Genomic DNA, 26918 nt, shown 5'->3' on the forward strand with positions numbered 1-26918 from the left:
TGGGTAGGTAAGAAGAATGGCAAGTGTATGTATCATTTTGGGGGGCCTCTTGTCAGCAGTCCATAAGGACATACCTGGTGCTCAGATTTTTTGTTTAAGAAAAACTATGGCTCCTAGAAACAGCCCATGTTTCAAATCCTTCAAGTCCCCTAGATCTCCCACTTCAATGTCTTAGTCAGCCTTAAGCAATATGTCAGAACCCCATTATTCCTGAATTGTACACTTTAGTGAGCTGGGCCGCCTTATCTTACAACTCTCCAACTACCATAGACTGTGTAGCCCAATGTAAGGTTTTTACCTTCCAATTTAATTCCTGCCAGAAACATTTACTGTTCCTTTCCTGGTGATTCCACTTTGCTTTAAATTGCCTATTTTTACCATGTGATCTTATTTCCTATATTTGAAGCAAGCCCATTTGTGTTTAAATGATTAAATTTACTACTTTTTTTTTTTTTTTTTGGTTTCTTTTTTTTGGAGCTGGGGACCCGAACCCAGGGCCTTAAACTTCCTAGGTAAGCGCTCTACCACTGAGCTAAATCCCCAGCCCCAATTTACTACTTTTGAAAGTAACTATTTGAACCCGAAGGTAGCGAGTATTTTGTTCTCATTTTATGGCCTCCCCTTGTTAACATTTCACTTCATTCGAGTAATATCCTCTTCTAACCGCACTTCTGCTCACTCGACTGCGCATGCGTCAGGGGGTGGGCATCCTCTGCGCTCTGTACTCAGCCTGTGTCTGAATGTCACAGGTTTATTCTTGGTTTCCTGCTTCAGTACATCAGCTCAGAATACAGCACTTTACTTCCTATACAAGCAGGGAGCATGAGGAGGGCCCTGCTGATGCTAGACAAGAAAGCCAAGTTGGATTCCCTGTCTCAGTTTTACAAGACTACAAGAAACTGTACTGAGTTTAGGGAAGACTCTAAAAAGCCCTAAAATAATCCCAGGGAAGGCCTCTGTAGTTTAAGCTAATTGTGGTGCCTAACTAAATTACTGTGGCCTGGGAGTCAAAGAGCTATGGCTGCCTTTGCTTAGATTTCGGCTCCACCTCTTGGCCTCTCCGTGGAGGTTGTAGTTATTGGGTCTTATGGGTACGTGACAGTTCCCACTAGTCCAATGTTCAGGAAATCACTTTAAAAGGAAATTGGTATAGTCACAGGAAGAGCAAGATTAAATAAATAAAAAAACCTGCTATTGCACGAGTTGTTGTGAAAAAGACATCTAAAAAGAAGCTTTTAAATGAACCAGGTGAGAAACTCGATGAGTGGCAATGAAGGAATGGCTTGACAGTCAAACTTAAGTCAGATTTAAGAGGTGACATTCATGGAGTTGTAAGCAAGCTACTTTAAAATGCAGTCGCTCTGCAAGCGCTAGCCAGTTAAGACCCTCGGCTTTGTGTGACCCGTTTGTCCTTTGCTTCCGACGCCGTTTTGTTTGAGTTTATTGCTGCCTTTGTGCTTCATTTACATAGTGACTGCCATTTGTTCAGTCACCTGGACATTTTCTATCCAGGGTGGAGTAGAGGACACATGGTTACCAACTCTTTGTGTTCTAAGCTGTTAAACATGAAACTACTTTTTTAAAAGCCTCTGTGACCTTTCACCACACATACACAAGTGGCCATAAAAAGGCAGTATCCGTGGATGTTGAGCAGACTGGATAGCTGACGTGGGAGCAGTAACTCCATATGACCTCAACTAGTGGGGAATTTTCAGATAGGAATCAGACCCGAGTGGGACTGTCCTTCACAGTAGTGATTACCATAACTGGGACCATAGCATCAGACCTGCTTGTCTGTAAGTAGAATTGTTCATATGATACATCCCACAAGGAAACATAGTCGAATAGGATTCTAGATAGATAATATAGGTTTATAATTGATACAGACTTTAGATCTGTCTTTATATTGGCTAGTGCGATCTCCATCAAAATGCAATGTTACAATTGTTAACATTCCTTTGTCATGTTTACTTGTGCCTTCAAGTGTGTTGACATTTGCACAAGGCAGAAGCATGGTTAATATTGTAGTGCTTTGGAATAGATCAAGTAAAATGCCAAATTATACTAGTGTGTATTGTACTTCAAACTGTCACGTTCTTGTGTGGAGGAAGTCCCCTCACATAGGGGATATAATGGAGTACTTCTTCTAAACACTCTATGAGAAGAAATGGGAAGTACACAGGAACAACTTTTGTTCCAGAGTTAAGGTGTCTGGGGAAACTCACATCTGATACATCTGCTCAAGCTGTGAGCTCTACTGAGGTCAACTACATGCATATTTTTGTCATTAAATAACACATTTATGTGGAGTGATGGTTTTGCACACCATTCATGTGTCTCTGTCCTTCCTTGCTTGCCTAAGGCACTTTCTGATTGTTTAAAATAAAAACAAAAAACAAAAAACAAAACAAAAAAAAAAACACTATGGCCTTTAGCAAAGTAGAATAGGAAGACAGGACTCCCAGGCACAGAGAGGAACTCTGGGAAGGAATGAGGTGCGGAGGATTCGCCTGTGAGAAATGGAAGTTGGATGTATGAAACTGAGGAGAGACTGAAGTAGAAACCTGAGGGTCCTTTGAAAAGCCATTTGTGCTGTGGCAAACGTGAAAGAGTGTTTTCCTGAAGTGGACACAGGTGAAAGACTAGGCAGACTCATGAAGGAATATTTCACTGAAACAGACACAGAAGAGAGAATGTTCTACTAAAGCAAGCACGTGAAAGGACCCGTGATGGAGGACTCTTTGCTAACAACACACTTTTGTGATCCACCTTATGTTGCCTCCATTTGTCAGGACTCTACGGACTTGGGCTGATTGATTGGATGCACATGCTGAGGCAAGGGCCGTGCTGAGGCAAGGCCCGTGGAGGACATGTGATGTTTGGAGGGTAGAAATAGGACTCCACGGAGCTCAACTTGCTGGCACAGCTGGCTGTGCAATGCTTGTAGGTTTTTGCCGATCTTTGCTTCACTAGAGAGGCACAGTCAAGAACTTCTCCTGGTGTTCCTGTTGGTCCCTCCTGCTGATTAGAGCTGAGGCTGAGGCCTGGCTGTCTCTGCTAGGTCACGTCATCACTGTTGCTAACCCAACTCTACCAGATTGGACTGCGGGTGTATATGTTAAGTGTTTGTGAGTGGATCGAGCTGCCACCGCCTGCTGACCTGTGAACTGAACTGCTGATTTCCAGACAACACGGAACCTTTCTAAACAGGTTCACTTCCCCATATTCTTCTTTCCACTACCTCTGGTGGGTGGTGGGCTAAAAGGGAGGTTAAAGCGTCTAAGAACCAACATTCAAATTAAGGTTTGAGAAACTAAAGTTATGAGGGATAATCAGCCATGAGTAAGAACTTCGATTAGTATAACAGAGTTAAAAGCTGGTAGGGAACAAGCTGGCTTAAGGTCTAGGCATTAATTCATAAATAAATCAGCCCCATGTCATTATTCTGGAACTGGGGTGGACATAGAAAAAGCTAATGGTTACACTTTTACTTGACAAACTGTTGCTTTAATACCTAATTTTGGAAAGAATTTTTGCAATTAAGAAAACATAATTTTTATTTATTAGATTATCATGTTTTACCTGTATGTGTCCTTAGTGCCCTCAGAGGCTAGAAGAGGGCTTTGGGTCCCCTGGAACTGGTGGTACAGATGGTAGGGAACCACCATGTGGTTGCTGGGAATTGAAACTGGGTCCTCAGGAAGAGCAGCCAGTGCTCTAACCACTGAGCCGCCTCTCCAGCCCCTGAGTGTAAGTGCGGATGCCATTTTAAAGAGAATAGCTAGCAATAGTTACTGCCACAGGTAAAATCCCAGTGAAGACCGTACATGGGAACTGAGTCTCGGAGAACAGCCTCCACCTGCTTAGCTGCTTAGCTTCCCAAACATACAGTGTGCCAGTTTGTTAGCTGTGGCAGAACAGAACGTGTCAGCATTTGAAAGACCTCCACAGTGCGGCAAAGTGGTGCTTCCCGGATGATCACTGTGTGGTACAAACTATACAGGCCCAAAGTCTGCGGTAGACCAGAGCATTTAATGTCATGGCAACAATCAGAGACTTGCCACGGCAGACCTCGCAGTGACCTTTGGAGAAGCTCCCACTTGTCGTGTAAGAATATGGGCCTTTGTCTTGAATTGCTATTAAGATACTCCACCATTGTCCAACTAAATACGCTTAGCTGAAACAGCGTCATAGATTGAAGGCTAAAGTGTATACAAGAACCTAGCCGTCCTCCATTAATTTTGAAGTTCAAGAGACTTTAAAAATATTTAAAACAGCATCCCTCTTATCACTAATAAATACCACTTTTTTCTCAAAACATGTTATTTTCTGTTAACATACAAAGTATTTGTTATATTTAAATTAATAACCATTTTAAATTTCTGTTTTAATTTATAATAAATACTGTTAGATAGAATCTATATAAATAACAGTTCTTTAGAATCTTAAATTTTCCTAAGAATTAAAGGGTCTGTGATCTCAAAAAGTTTGGAAACTACAATGAGCACCACCTTTTTTGTTTGTTTGTTTGTTTGTTTTTAAACTGCAAACTTCAGAGAAACTGGCGTCCTCACCTTGTGGTTGATATCACTAGGCCTTTACAACAGTTAACCTCTGGCTTGCTTTCAGCCCCCATCCCACGTCAATTACAAGAGCACTACTGTGTTGCAATTCAGATAGTAAATAAAAATTCACATTAAGGCACTGTTGTTGCTTGGTGACTGGACTAAGTACATATCCTGATGGTATAGAATATGGTATGTGTGTATATGTGTACACAAGTGTGTGTAAGAGACAGAGAAAGAGGGAGATAGAGTTGTAGTTTACTTGAAAAATCCAAGTTGTCTTGTAGGCAGCATACAGTGGTTGCTGTCACAGCTCACAGCAGCTAAGGATGCTCACACTGGGTCTGTACAAGAATGGGCCCCTCAGCAGAGGAGAGGAGAGGCTCCCAGACCCTTCCCCTCACTGGTAGATCAGAGTGCCTGGTGGGGGGGTAATCATTGTTTCCACTCTGTCTCTAACCCCCAGGCTCTGATAGACTCTTCAACCTAATGGTCACACAGATGGCCCTGGTTAAATGGGTCACAGCCAAATCACAAATCAAAACCAAAGTTGTGATTCTGGGAAAGGGCCTGGTGGGGGTGGCAGTGGTGATAGGGATGGGAGGGAGAAAAGAGAGGGTAGGCAGGAGAGAGTAACAGAAGACATTAAATAATGCATAAATTGTGAAGTAACAAATTAATCAATAAGAAATGTTTATATCATAAATTTTTTATATGAAGCAAAACTATCTCAAAACTATTGCCATACAATTATTGTCAACAGAACCTCCTCTTATAAAAACCACCTATGGTGAAGGAATTTGTGCCCACATTCCTCATGTTGACATCCAGGACTGTGCTAGTTAGTTTTTGTCCACTTGACACAAATGGCGAGCTATCTGGGGAGAGGTACTCTCAGTTGAGGAATGACCTCTGTACTCTCAGCCTATAGGCAGGTCTGTGTGGCAATTTCTTGATTGTTGGTTGATGTAAGAGGGCCCAGCTCACTGTGGGCAGGGCCACCTCTGGGCAGGTGGTCCTGGGTTGTGTTAGAAAGCAAGCGGACCAGAGAATAGTGGCAGGGGCCTTTATTTTATCCCAGCACTGAGAAAGGGAAACAGAGGCAGGCAGATCTCTATGAGCTGAGGCCAATCTGGTCTACATAGCAAATTCCAAACCAAGAAAAGCTACATAGTGAGACCCTGTCTCAAAAAGCCAAGAGAAGAAGAGGAGAAGGAAGAGAAGAAGGGAGGAGGGAAGGAAGGAAGGAAGGAAGGAAGGAAGGAAGGAAGGAAGGAAGGAAGGAAGGAAGGAAAGAAGCAAGCAAGCACAGCCATGGAGAGCAAGCCAATGATCAGGCTTCTTCCACGGTCTCTGTTTTACTTCCCGCTTCAAGTCCTGGCCTTCAGTTTTGTGCCCTGACTTCCCTTCATGAGGAAGGGGCAGCTGTAAACTGAAGTTACACCCCTTGTGCCCCAAGCATCTTTTGGTCGTGCTGTATGTCTTAGTTATTGATAAATTGCTGTGAAGAGATACCATGACTAAAAGATAAAAAAGAGAGCGTTTAATTAGGGGGTTACTTCAGTTTCACAGGGCTGGTCTATCCATTATTGAGGGAAAGGTGGTGGCAGACGGGCAGACCCGACACTGTAGTGGAGCTGAAAACTTAACCCTGATCCTCAAGCCTGGGCCGAGAGAGACTGGAGCTGGTGTGGGCCTGTGAAGCCTCAGAGTCTATGCTGTGACCCACCTCCTCCTGCAAGGCCACACCCCTCTTAATTCTTCCTAAACAGTCCACCAACAAGGAACCAAACAGTCACATGTACTTGCCTCTGAGGGCCATTTCTATCCAAACCACCACAGTGTATATTGCGGTGTGGAAAGAATCAAGCTAGCTCCACAGACCTTCAACGGGGTGGAATCTTTCTTCTTTCTTGGCGTCAGTCTCCCTTTCTGAGTTGCTCAAACTTCTCTTTAGCCCATCAATTCTCTTCAGGATTTAGGAATGACATATGTTTTAATTCCCTCTTGAAGTCTGCCTACTTTTTCTAACACTTTATGTTTTCCTCTTAAATGCAGCGTCTTATCACTTCCTTTGGTAATGTTATTTTAAAATCACTTGATTTTCATTTTATTTACATCAGTAGATTTATGGGGCCTTAAAGCAAATGCTACCTTACAGCTTTTTTCACTGTTCTCGGGACCATCATTGATATTCTTGAAGCCATAACCGGGAACCGAATGATGAGTGCGGTGCTCAGTTCGGTGGCTTACTGGCTCTCTTTTGCAGAGATGTTGCGTTTTCCTTATTTGGAGTAGAAACAAAGGTCATTGTTGTTGAAAACATGTATTGCTTAGGAACCAAAATTAGTTCCGATATCTTATATTTTGACCCAGTTTGTTCTTCGTTTTTAGGAATGTTGGGAAAGATTTTAATAGCTATTCGAGATGCATGCTTTGAGATCTCAGCAATGCAGATGGTAAGTGCTTTGCAGTGAGCCGTACTGTATGGGAGGATTGGCTTTTAATAACCCTTAGAATGTGTGTAAGCGAATGGTAACTGTGCACTTGAGACTTGGGTTTATTAAAATTAAAGAGATGGTGGCATAGGCCTTTAATCACAGCACTCTGGAAGGAGAGGTAGGTATGCATTTGAGGCCAGCCTGATGTATGTGACGAGTTCCAGGCCAGCCGAAAACCACAATAACAACAAAACAAACTAAAATCACAGCCACAAAAGACGGAACTCAAAAGCTTTATAATGAAATGAAAATATCTTAATTATTTAATCGGCGTAATTGTTTACTGAGATACTAATATTCAGATGATACACCAGGTTTAAGCCTCAAAGTTTCTTCATTTTGTGGAACTTCTGCTGAGAAGTAGGAAGCACAGACTGTTCCAGTGACAGACAGAGTGAGGAGCATCAAGGAGTGCTGCGTGTCCTGCGTTTCTTAGCAAACAGTGGAGGAAGAATTGTTCTGATTCCCTTGCCACTCTCAGCCTGGGCCTGGTTTCTAAACTGTCCCTCAAGTGTTAGTGTACATAATCTCCCCATGGCCCTTAAGCCTCCCCATACTGGCTGAGAATCGCCTTCTCAGACATTCTCAGAAAGTCCTTAACTGAAGCCGTAGCACATACTTCTCTAACTGTACTCACTGGTGCACTTGTGAGAGCAGTTACAGCGTACTGGTGAATGAGTGCACGTGTAGGTCTTTAGAGTCAGCAATGGTCTCATCGAAGGTCAGCAGTTTCCTAGGCATGTGACCCCGGTTAGGCATTCTTAGCCTCAGCTGTTCATCTAGGCCACAAGAATGTTACTTGCCACTGTGGGTTTTATTAAGTTATATTTTATGTCACATTTTGATGTACTAGTGGTAAAGGTTGAAGAATGTAGCATTAAGCATTTAAGTCAAACCAAATTCCCTCCCTGTAATAGTAACACTGCTCACGGCAGTCTGTCCTTCTGACGTGAGTGTTGACTGTAGACTGACGTTTCTCAGTGACTCCAGAGAAGCAAAGAAGGAATGGGAGTAAAACTGGGGTTCAGACCCCTTTCTTTAAATTAATGTTTTAGTTTGTGAGAGTGTTAAAGATATAAAATTTTGTTCCTGAGTGTAAAGCCAACCTTGATAAGGAGTTACTTGGTCATGGTGTGTTTTATGTGCACACTATCTATTCACACTTGTGTGTTAGTAGGAAGTCCAGCTGTTGTGTCTAAGTGCTTTGTTACAAACCAGTTTTAGCGATTTTTTTTTTTCCAAATTCTTCAGAGGGCAATAGTATGGCTCTCTATTCTCTCTCCAAGATCTGAAGGACCTGAACTTAGTTGCATCGCTTTCTTGTATGTCTGCTCTACCAATAAACAGCATCATCTGCCCGTGCCTGCTTTGTCGTATCAAGAATAGAGCTTCACTCCTGTAGTCCTAGACTATTGGATGAGAGCATGGCCAATGGGGCGGATTCTGGGAGCGATAGAAGGCCAGTTCAGAAGTCTCCTGTTGCCTCTGGATCTTAGCAGTAACATGCATAAGCCTGAGCTTCTCATACGAGGTGGCACATGTATGAAACCTAGTTAGGCCTCACACATAAGTATTTGATAAGTCTCAATAAATAAGTAATAAGATTAATATTGATCAGCTGGTCTTTAATAACATATTCTTCTAAAAAGAATCAATTATCCAGGACTCACATTTTGAATTTAAAAGAATGAGGCAGGTATGGTAGCAACTAGCTGTAATTCCAGCCCTCGAAAGGCTGAGGTGGAAGAGCTGACGTTCAAGGGCAGCCTGGGCTTTGTAGTGTCTTTGAGAGCGGTGTGAGGAAAAGGCAGCACATAGCAGAGAGTGGAAGTGGAATGACAAATGCTGAGTGCCAAGGGAGCTCACTCGATTGGCTTATGATTCTGTTTTTTACCATAGTTCAATATGGATCGAGCTAATGTTGAAGAATTCTATGAAGTCTATAAAGGCGTAGTGTCCGAGTATAATGTAAGTATGAACATAATGTTAAATAATGGGACTAAATGACATGTATGTTTCAAATCTTGGGAATCTTATAATTTATAGTTATGCAAAGTATTTTAAAGGATGATTTATAAACCACATATCTGTTAAAGGATTAGCAGCACAAGCAACTCAATAACAAAATGACAACCTAATTTTTAAAACAAAGAGCCAGGTAGTGATGCGTGACCGTACCTAATGCTTGAGAGGAAGCAGGAGGATCAGGAGCTCGGGGCCGACTTGGACAGCATGGTCAGAAACAGAAAAGAAAGCCATACAATCTAAAAATATATTTCTTAAAAGAACAAGTACGATTGGCCAACAGATGAATGAAAGATGCTCAACATGGGCTGAAGAGAGGGCTCAGAGGTTAAGAGGGCTTGTGCTGTGTCAGAGGGCCCACATTCAGCTCCGGGAACCCTTGGGTATTTACTCTTTTAAAGCTTTTATTAGCCTATGTACGGATGAGAATGATGAGTATTAGAAGATTGCTATGAGAATTAAGTGAAACAGATCGTGTAAAGTGGTTTCTTCATTGAGAGTGCGGGGTAAATATGAGCTGCTCTTGCTGTTGTTTTTATTACTGTTTAGTTTCATAAATCTTTGATAGATGATTTTTGTTGATAGTTTATACTTAGACTCAAACTTACTTCAAATTTATGTTCTTAAAAAATGATAATTTAAAAAAAAATGATAATTTTGACCTGATCCTGTTATTTTGAGACCAGCACATACTGATTGAACGTCTACTGTAGACCTGACAGTTTTGTGATAAAAGGCACATGACTTGCATTGACAGAAATTAAGTTCTAATGAGGATAGGCATTGGTTCAACCATTCCATGTATGACTGACTGTCAGCTTAGGTCAGCAAAAGACGCTTAAAAGATAATCAACCAAGCTTTTAGAAAATTTTCTCCTTAACTAAACATTGGGAAGACCACGTTTTGAGTGGATTTTGCTCCTGTCTGTTCTTCTCCCCCTTTGCTCATTCAGAGTAGCCTGGGTATCTGGTCCTAAATGTTGTCTGTTGCCAGCGGTAACACAAAGTGAGGGCCACAGCCAAAGTGGAAGAGGAAGAAAGAAAGGATGAAGAATGGCAGATAATTTGCTTCTCTTCTTTTCAAAAATGTGTTTGATATCTCCTCTGACTGAGACCTTGGTATTTTATGTATAGACAGTACTTTAATAGCATGAAATGGAATATCAAATTCAGCAGAATTATGCGTAAAAATAGCAAAATCACTTTGGGGGTAAATTCAGGGATTCTAATGAGTAGAGGTCTATAGCACATGATTTAATAAAGCCCTTTTCTTCTTCTGTCATTTCAATTAGGTCAGGTGACAGCGTTTGGGTTAATATTTAATATTTAAATGTGCCCTATAATGAGTTGTTTTAGTTTGGTCTCTGTGTTACAAACCCACTGAACGCAGAACAAGGGCTGGCCCGGCCCAGCACTGCCACTCAGTCACCTGCCGTTCTTCTTCCTCGAAGTCATATTTATTTTCACCTTTATCTACAGTGCTTTTCAGTGTTGACAGGACAGGGAAAGATGCACGGAGTAGTCCAGACATTGAGAAATGCTCTTCTCCGGTCCTATTCTTCTCTATTCCATTTCACACTGAGTGAAAATCCCAACGACTTCCCCTGGTCCTAGGCGTTATTTTGTCATTGTCTTATTTCTGTGTGCGATGACTCTACAATGCACCACTAATGCTTTTCTTTGGACGATCTGTTTTCTGTTTTTAAATATATTTTTATTTATTTATTTATTTTGGGAATTTCACACATGCATGTGGTGTATTTTGATTATATTTTCCCCATTCTTTCCTTAACTCTTTCCAGATTTTACCACCACCACAAGCTCTCACCCCTCCCAATTTGGTTTCCAAAACTCAAAACAAACAAATAAACAAACCAACAAACCAACTACGCCTGCAGTGAGCATGGTAGCTTATTCCATCCCAGCGCTCAGAAGCAGTATCCAGGAGATCTGCGTAGTAAGGGTCAGGCCAGCACAGGCCACATCGTGAGACTTTGACTCATAATTAAACACATAACTAAACAAACAAGTAAATAGCCTGCTGAAGCCAGTTGGGACTGCCTATGTACTAATGAGTGGGAAGCCCTCACTCTAATGCAGTTGACCTACCTGGAGCCATCCTCTTAAAGAAAACTAATGTTTTCTTTGGATTGTTATCTTTTTTTCTGTTTTGAATATTTCTGTTTAATTTTTGGGAATTTCACAATGCATGCAGTGTATTCTGATTATAGTCTCCCATCTGTTGCCCTTAACTCTTTCCGATGCCCCACCCCATGCCCTACTATCTCTCCCAGAAGCTATGTAAGGTCTGCAACCCCTCAGCTAGACACGAGGGCTTATGAGGCCATTGAATAATTATCTGTAAGACAGCTATGTACAAATGTGTTTTGACTACGTTACAGACAAGGGTTTGGGTACTGGCTTCTCACGGCTGTTTTCTCTTTCTGTGTCTGTGTTTCTTTGCTTGAATACTGTGTGATGTGTCTGTGTATGTTTGTTTGTTTGAATACTCTGTGATGTGTCTGTGTGTGTTTGTTTGCTTGAATACTGTGTGAAGTGTCTGTGTCTGTTTGTCTGAATACTGTGTGATTTGGGTCCATGTCTGAGACTGGCAAGCCTTGTTGCTGTTGCTACCTGACTTTGTTCACCTGTCTTTAATTTTTTTCCTTAACTTTTACGATTTCTTTTGCTTCTTGCTGGTTGTGGTGTTCTGTTTGATACTTTTCTTCCTTTTATTTCCCGTCCTAGTCCGCGTCGGATTTAGAAGTTTATGGATAGAAACTTGGTGTACTTTTATCCGTTATTTCCTAAAATAGTTTGTTAACTTTTCTTCGAAGACACCATGTTAAATGGTGGGACTTTGTTTTTCCTCCTTGTGGATTTCCTTGTTTGTGCTGAAGCAGTTGCAGGTGCCTGTCTCAGGTCATTTACCTGCAGGGCCGTGCCCTTCTCACCCATCCAAAGCACTGCTTAGGTTAGGGTCTTTGGTTTTATTTCTAGGTTTGAGTGTTCTGCTGTTCAGTTTTCCTCAGAGTGTCCGTATTTCTCCTGTAATCTGAGCATGCAGGCTCATCTGTGACAGCCGCATTAGCAACCTTGTGTTCGTTACATTGCTCCTGCCTGCTGGATCATGGCTCCTTACTGACGCTGCTTCTGCCGGCAGCTCGCATCCTCCTCCTTCTCATGCCTGGTACCGACTAACCGTGCATGAAGTGCGATGACATGGATTGTTCCCTGTAAAGAGAGTTGGGCTTTGATCTGGCTTTCACTTAAGTAACTTTGGTTCAGCTTGACTCTGGGGAGGCTTGCTTCCAAGCTTTGTAAGGTGGGCAGGTGCTACTTCATTATGTAGGGCCGACTTAGGCCAGCTATGGAGTAGAGCCCTCCTGAGGCCTCCACCTGATGATGTAGAGCCTGGATATTATTGTATTAGGCCTCCACCTGATATGGAGCCCATATGTTGTGTAAGGGTTTTCCAAGCTTTGGATGACAGAAGCATGGACTCCTCTTGGCCATCTTGAAGCTGTGGAGCCTCCTGCTAATTTACCTTCAGTAGGGAATACATTGTTATGCACTTATCCAACACACACACACACACACACACACACACACACACACCCCACACACACACACCCCACACACACACCACACACCACACACACACCACACACACACCCCACACACACACACCACACACACACACACATACACACATATACTACACACACACATACCACACACCGCACACCACACACACACACACACACACACACACACACACACACACACACACACACAAAAAAAAAAGAAAAGAACCAGGAAAACAGTCAGCCTCTAACGCATGTCCATGACCCGCATCAGTCCTTCCTCGTGCTCTAACAATTACCCTCTGCGTATTCTGACGAGCCCACGTGTGCATTTGCTTACACGTTCTGCAGATGGCGGAGACCATGTATCATGTGACCTCACTATTTAACATTCTTATTTCATCTGTTATCGTGCAAATTTTATGATTATGTTTTTCTTTGCTGAACAATATCCTATCACCAATTTTTTATTAACTACTCATTTGCCGATAGATATCTAACTTCTTCCCATTTCCTTGCTCTAGTGGATACAGAAGCAGTAAACATGTGTGTAGAAAAGCTCTATGGTAGGGTGTGGAGTTCTGCTGTATTCTGCCCTGATGATCATGTCTGCTGGCTCCCTTAATGCTGCTTCTGTGAATGTCAGGCTCTACTGTACTTTCCTACCTGCCCTGTCCTGCCCTTCCTGTCTGTGCCTGTTTTATGCAGCAAGATGGGGGAATTATCTGGCCTACTACACGGTTCCCCCTTCCCAAGAGTCACAGTTCCTTGGCTCCACCACCCAAATATGGAAGCCAGCTCATCTAGTTTTCTCTTAGTTTCTAGATGTTAGTCTTTGTTGCTAACCACATAATAGATTTTTAAAGGTCCCGTGGGAGAAACATGGCTATTGATATTTTAGGAATATTAATTTGATGAAACTGTTGATGGAAAGAGGGAAGTCTGAAAGGAAGATGTGCTAGGAATGGCTTAAGCGAGCAGAGGAAGCCTCAAAACGCTAATGGTCCTAGGAGCGGAGGTGAAGGGATGAGAGAAAGTATTTCGAAGCAAGGTGGCCATAACTTGGAAGGAGCTTGTGTGCAGGACACAGATGGGAAAGAAGTCAAAGGTGGCCGACCATTTGGGGATGGGAAGTAGTGGTAAAGTAGCACAATTAAAAGAATCGTGGTAACATATCAGTTATTTTAGTTATCTTGTTTCTCTTACATGGATACTAAAGGACATGGTGACAGAACTGTACTCCGGCCCTTGCGTAGCAATAGAGATCCAGCAGAGCAATCCTACGAAGACGTTCCGAGAATTCTGTGGACCTTCCGATCCTGTAAGTTAGTAAACTACCGGTCTATTTTGTGTTAAGAAGTAACTATTTTAGCAAGTTTAATTTTTTTAGTTTTTTCAGTCTTGCAAATTATATAAAAGTGAATATGCAAGAAAATTGCCCAAATAGAGAACAAGCCAAGTCTTATTTACTGTGGCAGAGATTCTGTGTTTTCTTGTTCCATTTTCTAGCTTATTAGCCAAGAAGCAATTTTTTAAACTTTGAAATAAAAGTTTTCTAAGGTGTTCTTTCAAATAGAAAGAATATAAAGGTAACTATGAAGATTGTGAACATCATGGCTTTAGATGCTTTAAAACATGTGAGCAGTTGAACTTGTCTGCGAGGTCAGTGAGGATGAGTGCACACGGAGCTTCTGGAACAATCGGGCTTACCGAGGGAAATACGAACAAAGACCGAAACATCGGTAGTTGAGGCAAACTCAATGGTGAAGAATCTTTGGGTCAGAGAGAGTCCAATTCAAGGACATTTTCAACCTTCTCAGAGGAAGAGAGACTTGAAGGGCAGACAGGCGGCTGCAGGGGAGAGAAGAACAAGAAAAGCTGCATCACAGGGACAGGGAGAACAGAGAGGGACAGAGAGCTTTCTGTGTGTGCAGAAGATTATTTCTTTAGTTCCTGTTAAATGCAGTTTTGGAAGTATGAGGAAATAGGTATTTTTCCTAAGTAAAGGAACTAAGAAAATGTAATTCTTATATATTAGGAAAGAAGAATTCTTTATATGTAACTCAATTTTAAAAATTGTCACAGAATTGTTTCTTTGATACAACTGGAACACATTAAATTGCAAAAGGTTAAAGAAAGGGATTTCAGTGAAAGGAGCAGATCTGAGAACAGCAGGTCGGCCAGCAAGGGCCTCCTCTGTAGTTCAGGGAGGAAGGATAGAACCGAGACAGTGGCAGCATAGAGAACACTGGCAGAGTGGTGTTGATGCTGTGGATTTACTGATGTCTGTCATGAGAGGCTGAGAGGATACCTTTGACCTGAAGACAAAGCCATTTTGTTAATTTTAGTTTCTGTTTTCTGTTTGATAACCAAATGGGGCATTTGTTAATTTTTATTTTTGAAGAAAATTAAAATCTGTTTGATCAGCTGGTCAAATAGGAAAACTTAGAGAAATAAAAATAACAAAAAAGAAAGAAGTTAAGCTTTATCATTGTTTCCTTTCTCTCAGTCAGTAAGTGGTTACTGAACTTGTGCTGACACTTACGGATATAACGATAGAAGCTGTGACCAGGCGAAGTGGTACATGCAGAGTCTGAATACACAGCAGGCTAAGCTAGAAGGCTCATCGGAGCTCATAAGTTCAAGGTCAATCTGGGAAAAAAGAACAGAAGCTTCAAAGGATTTTCAGACTATATCATTTAACCACCATAAGTAGTTAATTTTCATGCATTGTGGCCATCCCACTGTTAAATATTTACAAGTATAATGGAAACCCAGAATTTTAGCATAGATATCTCCGTCTAAGGTTGGCTGGCAAGACAGCTTACTGAAGAGTATGTGTCATGAGACAGAATGTGAAGGAGGAATCGGCGATAAGGTGGCAGATGATGCGATTAAAGTCATGGCTGCAGGAAGAAGCTTCGCTTTATAGCGAGCTCCTTTCTTCTTGCTCCAGCACGGGCGGGTGACGACAGAGGAGGAGATCCCTGAGGGAGTTGGGGTTAAATATATGGTTGTCCACGAGCATGAGAGTACTAAGGAGGAGAACAGCCAGTTCTCTTCCTTCACAGACGGTTATTGAGTGACTGTTTCTTGGGGAACAGTGTGTGCACGCTGCAGGTTCTGTGGCAGGGGCATAAGGAAGGTGACAGCTAAATCCCTGTTCTGCAGGAGCTCAGTTTCATGGCTTGGCGTGGAGATGTGCAGATTCTCCGGTCTTGCCTCTAGGAGGTGTAATTGGGATTGCGCCACTCTGGGTTTTGATGTTGTGTCTTTCATTTTTATTGTTTATAAAATGCTACTAGATCTTAATAAGGACATGTATCGCACAACATGATTATAATATTTGAATATAAATCTGACATATTTGTACATTTAAACCCATGGCGTGGGAAAAGTTCGTGACGAGATAGAGAATCCTAGAGAACAGGAGATCTGTAATGACTCCTGGAATAGGAAAACATTGTCTTAGCCATGGGAGCTTTACACAGTGTTCCTTTCCCAGCAGTAATTTTTCCTTCTCTCTGACCCAGTCCGCTAAGATATCCATAGTAATTCATCAGCAAATCCTTTGTGTTCAGTCTCTTTAGCTTCTGCTCCAACTCTCGTCTTCATGTTATACTAATTATAATAACTAATGTGTGGATGGATTTCATTTGCCAATTTTTTTTTGTGGGGCCCTCACATACATGCAATACTTTTTAGAAACCAGAGATAGAGCAGTCAACAGACAAAGCAATCACCTTGCCCACATAGACGTTGCAGTCTACCTGAGGGAACAGACCTTAAAAGGTAAAATACACTGTACGTCCCATGGAAACAAATGCAGTGGGGAAATAATGTGGGGACGAGAAATAGTTACCAGGAAAGGACGAGTGGGGAAGGTGGTAAGGTTATGGAGTTGAGAGAGTTGAGAGAAAGTCACTGGGCTTCCAGATAAAAGACACTGCGAGGGCCAAAGCTGGAGTACACTTGGTGTATGAGGAGACTCCAGGAGGCCATTTTGGTTTCAGTGGAACTGGGGGAACAGACTTTTGCCTTTACTCTGTGTAAGAGGGGAGCCACTGGAGAAGTTACCAGAGCACCAGCATGGTCTCACACATTCTTCATGGGCTACTTCTGGCGTCTGTGGGGTCAAATCAGGAGAAGGGTGCATGGTACATGCTGCTTGCTTTACAGTGGAGCTCAGGAACCAGGCCACCTAACCAATGCTCCCTGCCTTTTAACCAGTAAAATAAAAAATAAAATTAGCTCATGTGGTTATGTTTAGAACGGTGCCTAGCATCCTGTGAGCATTACTAGCTAATTTTCCTTACTGGTGTGTGTGTGTGTGTGTGTGTGTGTGTGTGTGTGTGTGTGTGTGTGTGTGTGTGTGTCTGTGTGTGTGTGTGTGTGTGTTTCAAGTTCTTAAGGAATGTATCATGAGGTACCACACACGGTGGGTGGGACTGGAAGGCTTGAAAGGCAGTTCTCATAAAGTATTTAATTGGGGAGTTTCTCATAGTTTCAGAGGTTTAGTCCATTGTCATGATTGGAAGCATGGTGGCAGGTGGGTGTGGTGCTGGGGAAGTAGCAGAGAGCTACATCCTGATCCAAAGCCCAGCTCAGTGACACACTTCCTCCTGCAAGGCCACACCCCCCAATCCTTCTCAAATAGCGCCATTTCCTGATGACTCAGCAGTCAAACATGTGAGCCTGCAGGCGCTGTTCTTAGTCAAGCCATCACAATATGCTCATATGGCTGCTGTTTTGATCTTATAGAACAGTCTCACAGGGGATCAGAAAATTCATGGGAAACTGCTTTTAGCCTGTGGTCTTCATCCTTTTTACTTTGTGTCCTTTAAAAAGGAAAAGGGACTCCCAGTGGAGTTAGTAGCATCCATAAAGAGGGCAAACTGGCTCGACAACCCCTGGCCTTTAGGAGCTTCAACAGGCACAAATTCAGATCTGAATGGAGCTGTGTCAGACATTTACTAAAGTCCAACAGCCAAGGCATTGCTAGATATTTCTTGGAATCTATTATAAGAAGGAAAACAGAGGCTCACAGGCAATAGGAAAATAAATGGGAGTCAGATAAGTGCTTTCAGGGAGGTGCAGAGACTCTCTGTTTTGTTTTTTAAAAAGGAGTGATTCTGGTTTTTCTTGAATAAGTACTAAGGTTTCTAAGTGAGCAAATCCTACAGAATGGAGTTTCCCTAAGGCGAATGAAAATCTACCCTCCCAGTTTGAGGAATAGCTAGAAAGTTTAGTTTGAAACATTTGGTAGACCATTGTAATAGATGATAAGGCTACTGAGATTATAATAAATGATGTACTGTTAATTCTTTCTAATTTATAAATCAGTTAGAGTATAAGGTATCTGATTTAGTCCCAACAATGACTCAGTGACATATAGATGCTGTCACTCACCGATGGTACTGTTACCTCGTTTTATCCACAAGGGGACTGAGCATAAATAAATCTGCACAGACTCTGCAGTCAGGCACCTCTGCCAGACGGTCCTTCAGGTTAGCAATGAGCATGTTGTCATACTGAAGGTTCTTAATTCTCCAGAGCTACATCCCCAGCCCTTCAGTCTCCGAGGTTCACACTGTTCTGGCAAATAGCTTGAATACAGATGTGTGCAGTCGCCACCAGAGAAGCAACACACACTTGTAACACTAGGCCGAGTGTCTGTAAGATGCTCACTTGCTGTGTCCGCTGCCTCTCACTGAGCCGCAGTGCAAACTGGGACAGAGCACATAACTCTTTCCCCGGGAACTGCGAATATTCATGTCACTGGCGTGGAGGTACATGTCTGTAATCTCCAGGGTTGGGGAGGCAAAGTTCATGAGCTTAGGGCCAGCCTCCACTACACAGTGAATTCAGGCCAGCCTGAGCTACATGCAACCTTGTTTCAAAAAACCAGGGCTTGGTTAATTACTGAACTATCCTGGTGATTTTCTAAACTTGCTCCTTTCTAAACCTCATTCTTAAATATTGCTTTATTTATTCAAACTTATGCCAAGTACTATTTATGTGCCAGCATTCCTAGTCCAAGGATGCAGTGGTGCCAGACGAGTGACAGAGACTCACTATCTGGCAGCGTCTGTTTCACTGGTAAGACAGACCTCAAAACAGGTACAGTGAGTCCCCGGCATGGAGTGGGAGTGATGTGGGGAGGAAAAGACGCCTGTCTAAGGATGGACGGCAAACATGCTCTGTCAGGTCTTTCTCCTGCCAGTTCAAGAGCAACAGTTGTGTTTCTCCTGTAGGCAGAGAGAAGTCAGGAGTAGCATGAAGAACAGACTGTGGTTAGGAGGGCAGTCTCCGGGCAGGCACAGCTCGCTCCCTTAGCAATAGCTATGCACCATGCACACGTTATCCACGATGCACTCGCAGGAATCCCGCTGACACGTAGTCCGTTCCACCATTTGTGCCTAGTGGGATTGGTGTTCAAGTGTGCCATTCTCGGAGAGAGCTGGCTCAGCTCCTTCCTCTGTGGACAGTCACAACGCTCTCATACTCTCGGTGACTCTGGTCCAGTTTTCTCTGTAATAAGAATCAGCATCTGAACATTTGCATGGGTTGCTTTCTGGGCAGTCTACTTCCTGCTGCCACCCTGTAAGCATGGGGAAGGAAACGAAGTTGTACTTTTACTTTCACTGGCATTTTCAGGACACCCGTTATTAAACAAATATTCAGTATATATTTTTGAAAGAATGGGTGTTAGTTTAAGCAGCTCTTTGTCTCTCTTCAATAAATATTAATTAGTAATGCTGTTTTCTTAAGCTCTTTTGAGGCTGAGAATTTAGCTCAGTGATAGAGCGTTGGCCTAGCATGAGGGAGGCCCCAGGCTTACTTATTTTTCTCTCCACTGGTAAAAATATTACTGTATCCTTTGCCCTAAAAGACTTTAGAATAACCATATTCCAGTCAGATGAGTCCCTCTGACAGTCAGAAGGTGGAACTCAAGCTTGCCGGGAGCAGTGCACCCTGGGACAGAGGCACAGCACCAGCTGGGGCTGCTAGCATTTGGAATCCCAGGAGGCTGGCGCACATGTGCCGACTTTATCTCCCTGACACACATGCTGTTTGTCAGTTTCAAATGTCGGCTCCCAGGGGCACTGCTTAGGACAATAGACTGTGCATTGAGATGGAAGAAAATATGTCGAACCTTTTTGAGATCCTGGGAAATGACCAATTTCAGACATAAGACCCTGTCACTTTACAAGTCTACCCAAAGGTAAAAACCAGCCACACCGGCATCAGGTCTCAGTCCCCACTCAGTTCTGATTAGTGTAACTAATACTCAGCATGGTGTCTCAGGATGTGTCCCTGAGACATTTGATTCTCTCAGTGGGGCAGTCCGAACCTCTGAAAGACCAGAGAGGACGTTTAGAGCCCTCCAATGCAGCCAGGAGGCATATGTGACCCTCTTAATTTTGAATGTTGATTTTTGTTTGTTAATACCAGCTAATAAACAAAAATCATTATTTTATATAGTTATTTAAAAGCATGATTTTTTTGAAAGCACTTAATTTAAATATAATGAAAATATTCACTCACATATGACTTAGGAACTAGTTATTCTTATTATGAAAGGAGTTTGTACTTTTCATAAAGTACTTAAAGGAATGAATTTTACATTTTAAAATAAAATTCAAGCTCAACACATTTCACATAAAAATCGACAATAAGCATAAACGAATGACCGAGGTGCTCAATCCCCCGATTTATCCTGTTTGGTCAGTGGGGATGGACTTCTCTTTTACATAAACAGCAGATCAGATGAGATGGAGTTTAATTTCTATTTCAGATTTTTCTAGACTCAGACTTAAAAGCAAAAGCCGTTTGCACCTGAGTTAAATCATATGCTCCCAACTTTTGCCTTTGTTCAGGGCAGTCTAGTTCCAAGGACGAATAGTTTCCCCAATAAACTGTAGAACCCATGAATGAAGTCTCCATTCCAAGTCGAGAGTTATGCAAGCGCCTCCCCTTAGCTGCAAGTTTGCTTTCAACAATTTCAGTTTTCCACAGTCAGACATTCAAAACAGTACATGGAAAATTCTAGAAATATTTAGTACACTTAAAAATAATTTTGTTATAGTAGGCTATTATAACTTACTATATCATTCCTTTTAATAATCCCTTACTGTGCTTGCTTGGTAAAGCCGAGCTTAGGCAAAGGTTGTATGAGAAACACATAATGCCCAGGTTTCGTGCGTCTGCTGGAGTCCTGCGCATCTCTCTTGAAGATGGAGGATCAATAGATGCTTACATGCATCCTATAAAACCTTTGGTCCTCTTGATTGAATCCAAGTAGACAGTAAGAGTTCAGGGAGCAACGAGCCTGTGTCCAGGGGCTTTACCAGTAGCCAACAAAGAGGTGCTCCTTGTTCAGAAGGAAGGGCCTTGCTTCCTTTTCTGCCCATGTATAGCATACACTGTAGATGGTCCTAGGAGACCGTGCTTACTGACCACCTTCCCTGCCAGCCTTAAAGCATGCCTAGGCTGCACTCTTTCTCTGCTTGCTTTGAGAAGAGTGTCTGGCTCTCTTTCCTCCTCGAAAGTGCAAGTGACACGTGCTGTGTGGAGTGAGTCAAGTCGGCCTACATGGCTTTGTATTGCTTTCTCACTGATTTCCAGCTCTCCCTATGAATCAGATTCCTCACAAGTGAAATCAGACAGCAAAAGTCAAGGGAGACATCTCTGTTCTGACAGAGACAGAGAGAAGCGTATTTACCCGTCATCATTCTTAGCTTTCTTCTTTTTAGAAATAAACGAACATTGTCATTTTGGCTCAAAAAAAAAAACAAAAAAAAAAAACAAAAACAAAAAAATTAGTTACTATTCTTGCTTTTCTTCTTTTCAGAAATAAACATTGTAATTTGGCCTTAAACTAGTATATCTATAAAAATAAGATTAAAATTATCCAGTAACTAATAGTGTGCAATACCTTCTTAATTAAGTTTCACACTAATAGTATTAAATATGCTTCTGCAGTACTGGGGAAGTGGCTCTATTGGGAAATTGCTTTTGACCTGAGTCCAGTCTCTAAGAACTTATGTAAGAAAAGCCAGGTGTAATAACATGGTCTTGTAACTCCAGGGTAGCGAGGTGAAGACAGGTGGGCCTTTGACTGGGCAGCATAGCCTCCTTCATAAGCTCCTGGGCTAGCGAGAGACCCTTTACAAAAGAGAAGTAGTCTTAATGGCTCTTGAAGTTTAACACCCAAGCTTGTTCTCTGGCCTCCACGTGTATGCACATACACATATACATATACAGGGGCACGCACATGTACACACATACTCATACACATACACATTCACATGTTTGCGACACATACAAAAACATATAACATGGTTATTAAAAGCTAAAAAGCCAGATGTGACAGCTGAAGTATCTGGCTCAGGAGGCTGGAAAGCAGATCTCTGTAAGTTCAAGGCCAACCTTGTCTATAGCGAGAGTTCTGGGATAGCCAGGGCTACACATAGAAACCCTGTCTCGGAAAACAAAACAAAAGGCTGTGTGGGCGTTCAGCATCGGGCTCAGCTCAGCATCTCACTATTGCTAATTTCCTTATTCATCCGTGTAGCCATGGAGACTGAACGTCCTCTGAATGCTTGAACACGTTCTTGTTATTGCCTTCGAATCTGTTTCTGGGGGTGAAGTTGCTGAATCGACATAAAACACCCCCATATAAGATGTATTTTATTTGACTCTTTGTAAAACTGACAGTGTAAAAGAGTGGTTTAAACCACTTCATGGTTTCCTTTGCCTTCTCTCTGAGTACCAAGATGGATGCCGATTCCCAGTGGACATTAACATACAAAAGAACAACTTGGTATTCAGATCCTCATTAACCTGAATGATCAGAAGCTGGGGCTCGGCGGTGTGCAGCGTTTGTCCTCTTACAGTGCACAGCCCTGCCCTCTTTTTGTCACATGTGACACATTAGACACTGCAGAGCCTACATGAAGCAGCTCATGCATGCATTTCTATTAAGAAGGAAGTCTGTTCGCCAAACAGAAATTTATCCTCCATGGGGAGTTTGATTTGCTAAGCGTATTGCATTCTGTGCTCTGCATTCTGAGCGAGCCAACCAAGGAAAGGAGAGCGGCTAACCAACAACGTAGTCACACAAGTACTGGGGTAACTCATGTGAGAATGTATGGAATCGTTGCATTTCAAATCTCTTCCTTAATGACATTTGAGGGCAGAATCCAATATAGAAGCAGCTATATTTTTAAATGATTGCATAACTCCATGTATCATTGCACTGACTTAAAAATAGGAATTTCTATAGCATAGCTTATCAATCATCAGGAAACAAATGAGGACAAAATCTGGAGAGGACGTTGGGGAAAGACAGCCTCCTTCGCTGTTGCTGGGAGTGTAAACTGACACAGCCCCTGTGGACCAGAGCGGTAGCCACCGAAAACACTGGACATTGATCTCCCTATGACTCCCTACCCCATATCACTCTTTGCAGGTACTCAAAGAACTCTGTGGCCTACAGAAGTACTTGCATTCATGTTTACCGTAGCTCTTTTCATAGTAGCAAGGAAGCAGTCAGCCCTGATGCCCGTCAGTGGATGAATAGATTATGAAAACTTGCACAAATGATATGGAATCCATCCAGCCATAAGTAGAAATGAAACTATGGGATTTCCAGGGAAAAGAGATAGAACTGAAAGTACTCTGTAAGCAAGAGTACCAAGGCTCAGAAAGATGGACGCTGTGCATCCTCTCATGCTCAGATATAGCTTCTAAATGCTCAGTATTTGTATTGAGCTGGGAGTGAGTACAGGAGAAGCCAGGAAACTAGAAAGGACTCGTGAGGTGGGATAAAGAGAGTTGAAGGGTGTGGGGACGGCCACAGAACACAAGCCTTGAAAGGGGAGGGGGAGAGGAGGCGTCCGATGGGGAAGGACGTGGAGGCGGAAGGAGGGGATTGCATCTGAACTGATGTGCGTTCTCTTGGCACTGTGTCTTCAGTACTGCATTTAATTAGCATTTCACTGTATTGAATATTATAAATAAAAATAGTGAAAGGGACTGACATCAAAAAGATCGATTAAAGGGGAGAAAATAACTACATGAAGTATTTCCATACTAATAAACATTTGCATTCTCTGTGACTTGTAGTTTCTGGGGGCTTTTTCATATGTTTATGGAAAAATGTGCCCAAAGTCAGCTTTTGTCCCCTAACAGTCACTTAATAAGATACCATAGTGTCAAAAATGATAATGGTGAGTAAATAAAGAATGCAAATGGCTTAAACAGGTATCTTGTTATTTTAAAAGATTTAATAAGGTAAATAAATCTTTCAAAGCTTGAATGCATAAAACTCATTGTGAGAGGACTCTGCAACAGAGAATTCTTAAAGGGACAGCACCATTATAGCTAAATTACCTGCTGACACACAATATTTGTACTGGAAATTGATTTTGAATCCTTAGCTTACAACAAAAATCTTAAGGTGCTCACTAACTTCAGACTCCCTTTTGAGTGAGAATCTCCGTGCAAACATGGGGTAGTAAAGCAAGTGGGATTCGGTGATACAGAGGCTGCGAGAACCTCATAAATACAGTGGGCAGAAAACACGTGGAGTGCTCACAAAGAGCCCAGTGTTTCCCAAACTCCAGAGAGAATTTCTTCCTGAATCTCGAATTGTGCCATGTGAGCCAGAACTCCCTGTCCTCAGTGATAACCAGTGTCCCCACAAGAAGCTGATGCTATCAGCCTAGCGAGTCCCAGTTAGGAAAGACATCACAGTATCTGACTGCTGTTGCTATGCGTCCTCGTCTGCTTCTGAAAGACATGATGGATTCCTCTCATTTCCTTTAATTTCTTTGCTTTGATTTGACTTCTCTGTACAGATGTTTTTCTGACTCTAGTTTTGATAAGAACTAGTGACCGTTAAACTCCCTGGAGAACAGCTACAGTGGTAATTGCCGACCTCTATGAAAGCACAGAGAGAGAGAGAGAGAGAGAGAGAGAGAGAGAGAGAGAGAGAGAGAGAGAGAGTGTGTGTGTGTCTCTGTGTGTGTGTTTCTCTCTTGGCTGAGCCGGGTGTGTTTCTTGGAGGCTGGGGAGAATAACGGTCAGGCAGTTGAATGGATGGATGTCCTTGGTGAATGGGCCAGGGAAGGAGCTCGCCCAGAGGCAGGCCCTGGATACATTTTGGGTGACGTGCTGCATAGTTGTGACTGAAGTATCAGGTTTCTACCCTGTATCGGGTAGATTGTGACATTATCATTTTAGCCTGAAAATAGGAGAACACTTGTGCACACCCCCCACACCCCAACCCCGGACTTTAAACAAAGCAGAGTGAAATAGCCGTAGCACACCTGCCCCCGAAGGCCTTTTTCTCATGTATCCTCTGAGATGCCCTTCTCGCAAAAGACACCTTCAGGGATTTGAACGAATCGATTTGCTGCACACATGAAAAATAGACCGTGCAGGCCACCTTCTCAGAGCTGCTGTGCTCTGGTTACCTCGTGGGTTCCTCTGCGGCCTATCCACGTAAGAACTGGACAGACGGCGGCGTCTAGAGCTGGGGCCTGTGGGGGCTGTTTGGTTATTTGTGTACATCTCAAGTTTCCATCAAGACTGTACCTGGCACAGCTTCACCCACAGGAAGCAGGTGGAGAAGTGGCTGCAGCTTTTCCTGTACATAGTAGCAATTCTGGAATGTTCCTGAGACTGATTCCCCAGTGTAAGATCTGGTCAGTGCACTGTATTTCCCAGAGTTCACCTTAATCCTTCTGCAGTTCAGTCATAGAGGTTTTACTGCTTGAGTGACTTTTGAAATGTGTGTATTTCATAAACTATGGTGTATACTTTTTGTATACTTAAATATAGGGGTCAGTGCAACACAGACATGTATGTGAAGTTCTGCCTTGTGTAACATGTACTGAATGCTACCAGATGTATTAAGCTGAGTAAAACACCCGTGGCACTTCTAATGGATTTACCAACTCTGGGAAGAGACTCATAGAATGTACACACTGGCAATCAGCCAAGCAGCTATCATATACTAGGCAAAGTGTGGCATTTAGGGTACAACACAGAACAGTAAATAGATTAGGTAGTGATCCGTGGGCTTTGGCATGTTGAGGTAGCCTGTGCTATCTAGTCTGAGTGTCTGACAGCAGTGAATCAGAGAGAACCTGAGTTGGTGAGTGGCTGAGAAGGAAGTGGGGGGAGACATTGAGGTTGATCTGGGACAGGACATGTGACAACCAGCAGGATGAGTGCCTGACTTGCATGTGCCCCACATTCTATCAGTTACTCCTGGATAGTAGTTCTGATGTCGCTTTTCCTGTGGTTTTCTCAGGTATTCAGTTATATTGAAATTCAAAGTTGGCATTTAGCTTTAGGAATGACTGCTTTGTTCTGATCTTTTTAGAGAAAAAATGAATTTTAATAGGCCCTGCTTTGGTGGAGAAAAGAGGCCAAATAACCCAGAAGAGAATGAGAGGTAGAATGGATAATCTAGAAGAGAATGAGAGGTAGAATGGCTTGTTTTGATTTTTTTAACTGTAAATTTGGTACAAGATTATAATCACAAATTACAGTTCTATTACTGCCTTTAGAATGTGACCCTGAGGAAAGGTTCTTCTTTGTGGCGCCTTAGGGAAACTGTTAACGAAGACACTAAGACAAACAGTTTCTGATGAGAGCAACTCTTATTGAAGTTATCCTTGTTCTCATAATTAACACATTCTAAACACAATTGCCTGTCTCTGTCTCTACCTACCCACTTCTGTGTGTGTGTGTGTGTGTGTGTGTGTGTGTGTGTGTGTGTGGCACTAGGTGGTAATTCCAGGCACTCTTAGACATCTTAGGCAAGTGTCTACCACTAGTCTTTTTTAGCCTTCTGTTTGCTTTCTTAATTTGTAACTGAGTTTCCCTAAGTTATCTAGACTGGTCTTGAACTCACCCTGTAGCCCTAGGCAAGATTTGAGGTCATGGTCCCTGGGGCTGGAGAGATGACTCAGGCTAAGAGCACTGGCTGGTCTTCAGAGGACCTGAGTGCCATTCCTAGCACCCATGAGGTGGTTGACAGCCATCTGTAACTCCCTTTCTACATCTTCTTCTGGTCTCCATGGGCACCAGGCATGCACATGATACATACGTAGAATAAATTAGTAATGCATTGTTTTAAGATTAAGATTACCCTGCCTCAGCCACCCAAGTGGGCAGAGTTACAAACCACAGCCACAGTCCCAGCACAATGGTTCCACTTTAGA

At 42.6% G+C, this 26918-nt stretch overlaps 1 protein-coding gene across 2 annotated transcripts in view; it reads left to right on the forward strand.

Annotated features, from left to right (window-relative positions):
* Positions 1–26918, forward strand: part of Nme7 (NME/NM23 family member 7) — a 129710-nt gene that overhangs the window by 59654 nt on the left and 43138 nt on the right. For both annotated transcript variants that reach the window (XM_032914833.1, XM_032914834.1), the window contains 3 exons: positions 6960–7024; positions 8966–9034; positions 13898–13999. In XM_032914833.1, coding sequence (XP_032770724.1) covers positions 6960–7024; positions 8966–9034; positions 13898–13999 — 236 coding nt within the window. The remainder of the gene's footprint in view (positions 1–6959; positions 7025–8965; positions 9035–13897; positions 14000–26918) is intronic.

The sequence above is a fragment of the Rattus rattus genome, chromosome 10 (genome assembly GCF_011064425.1).
Source record: "Rattus rattus isolate New Zealand chromosome 10, Rrattus_CSIRO_v1, whole genome shotgun sequence".
NCBI lineage: Eukaryota > Metazoa > Chordata > Mammalia > Rodentia > Muridae > Rattus > Rattus rattus.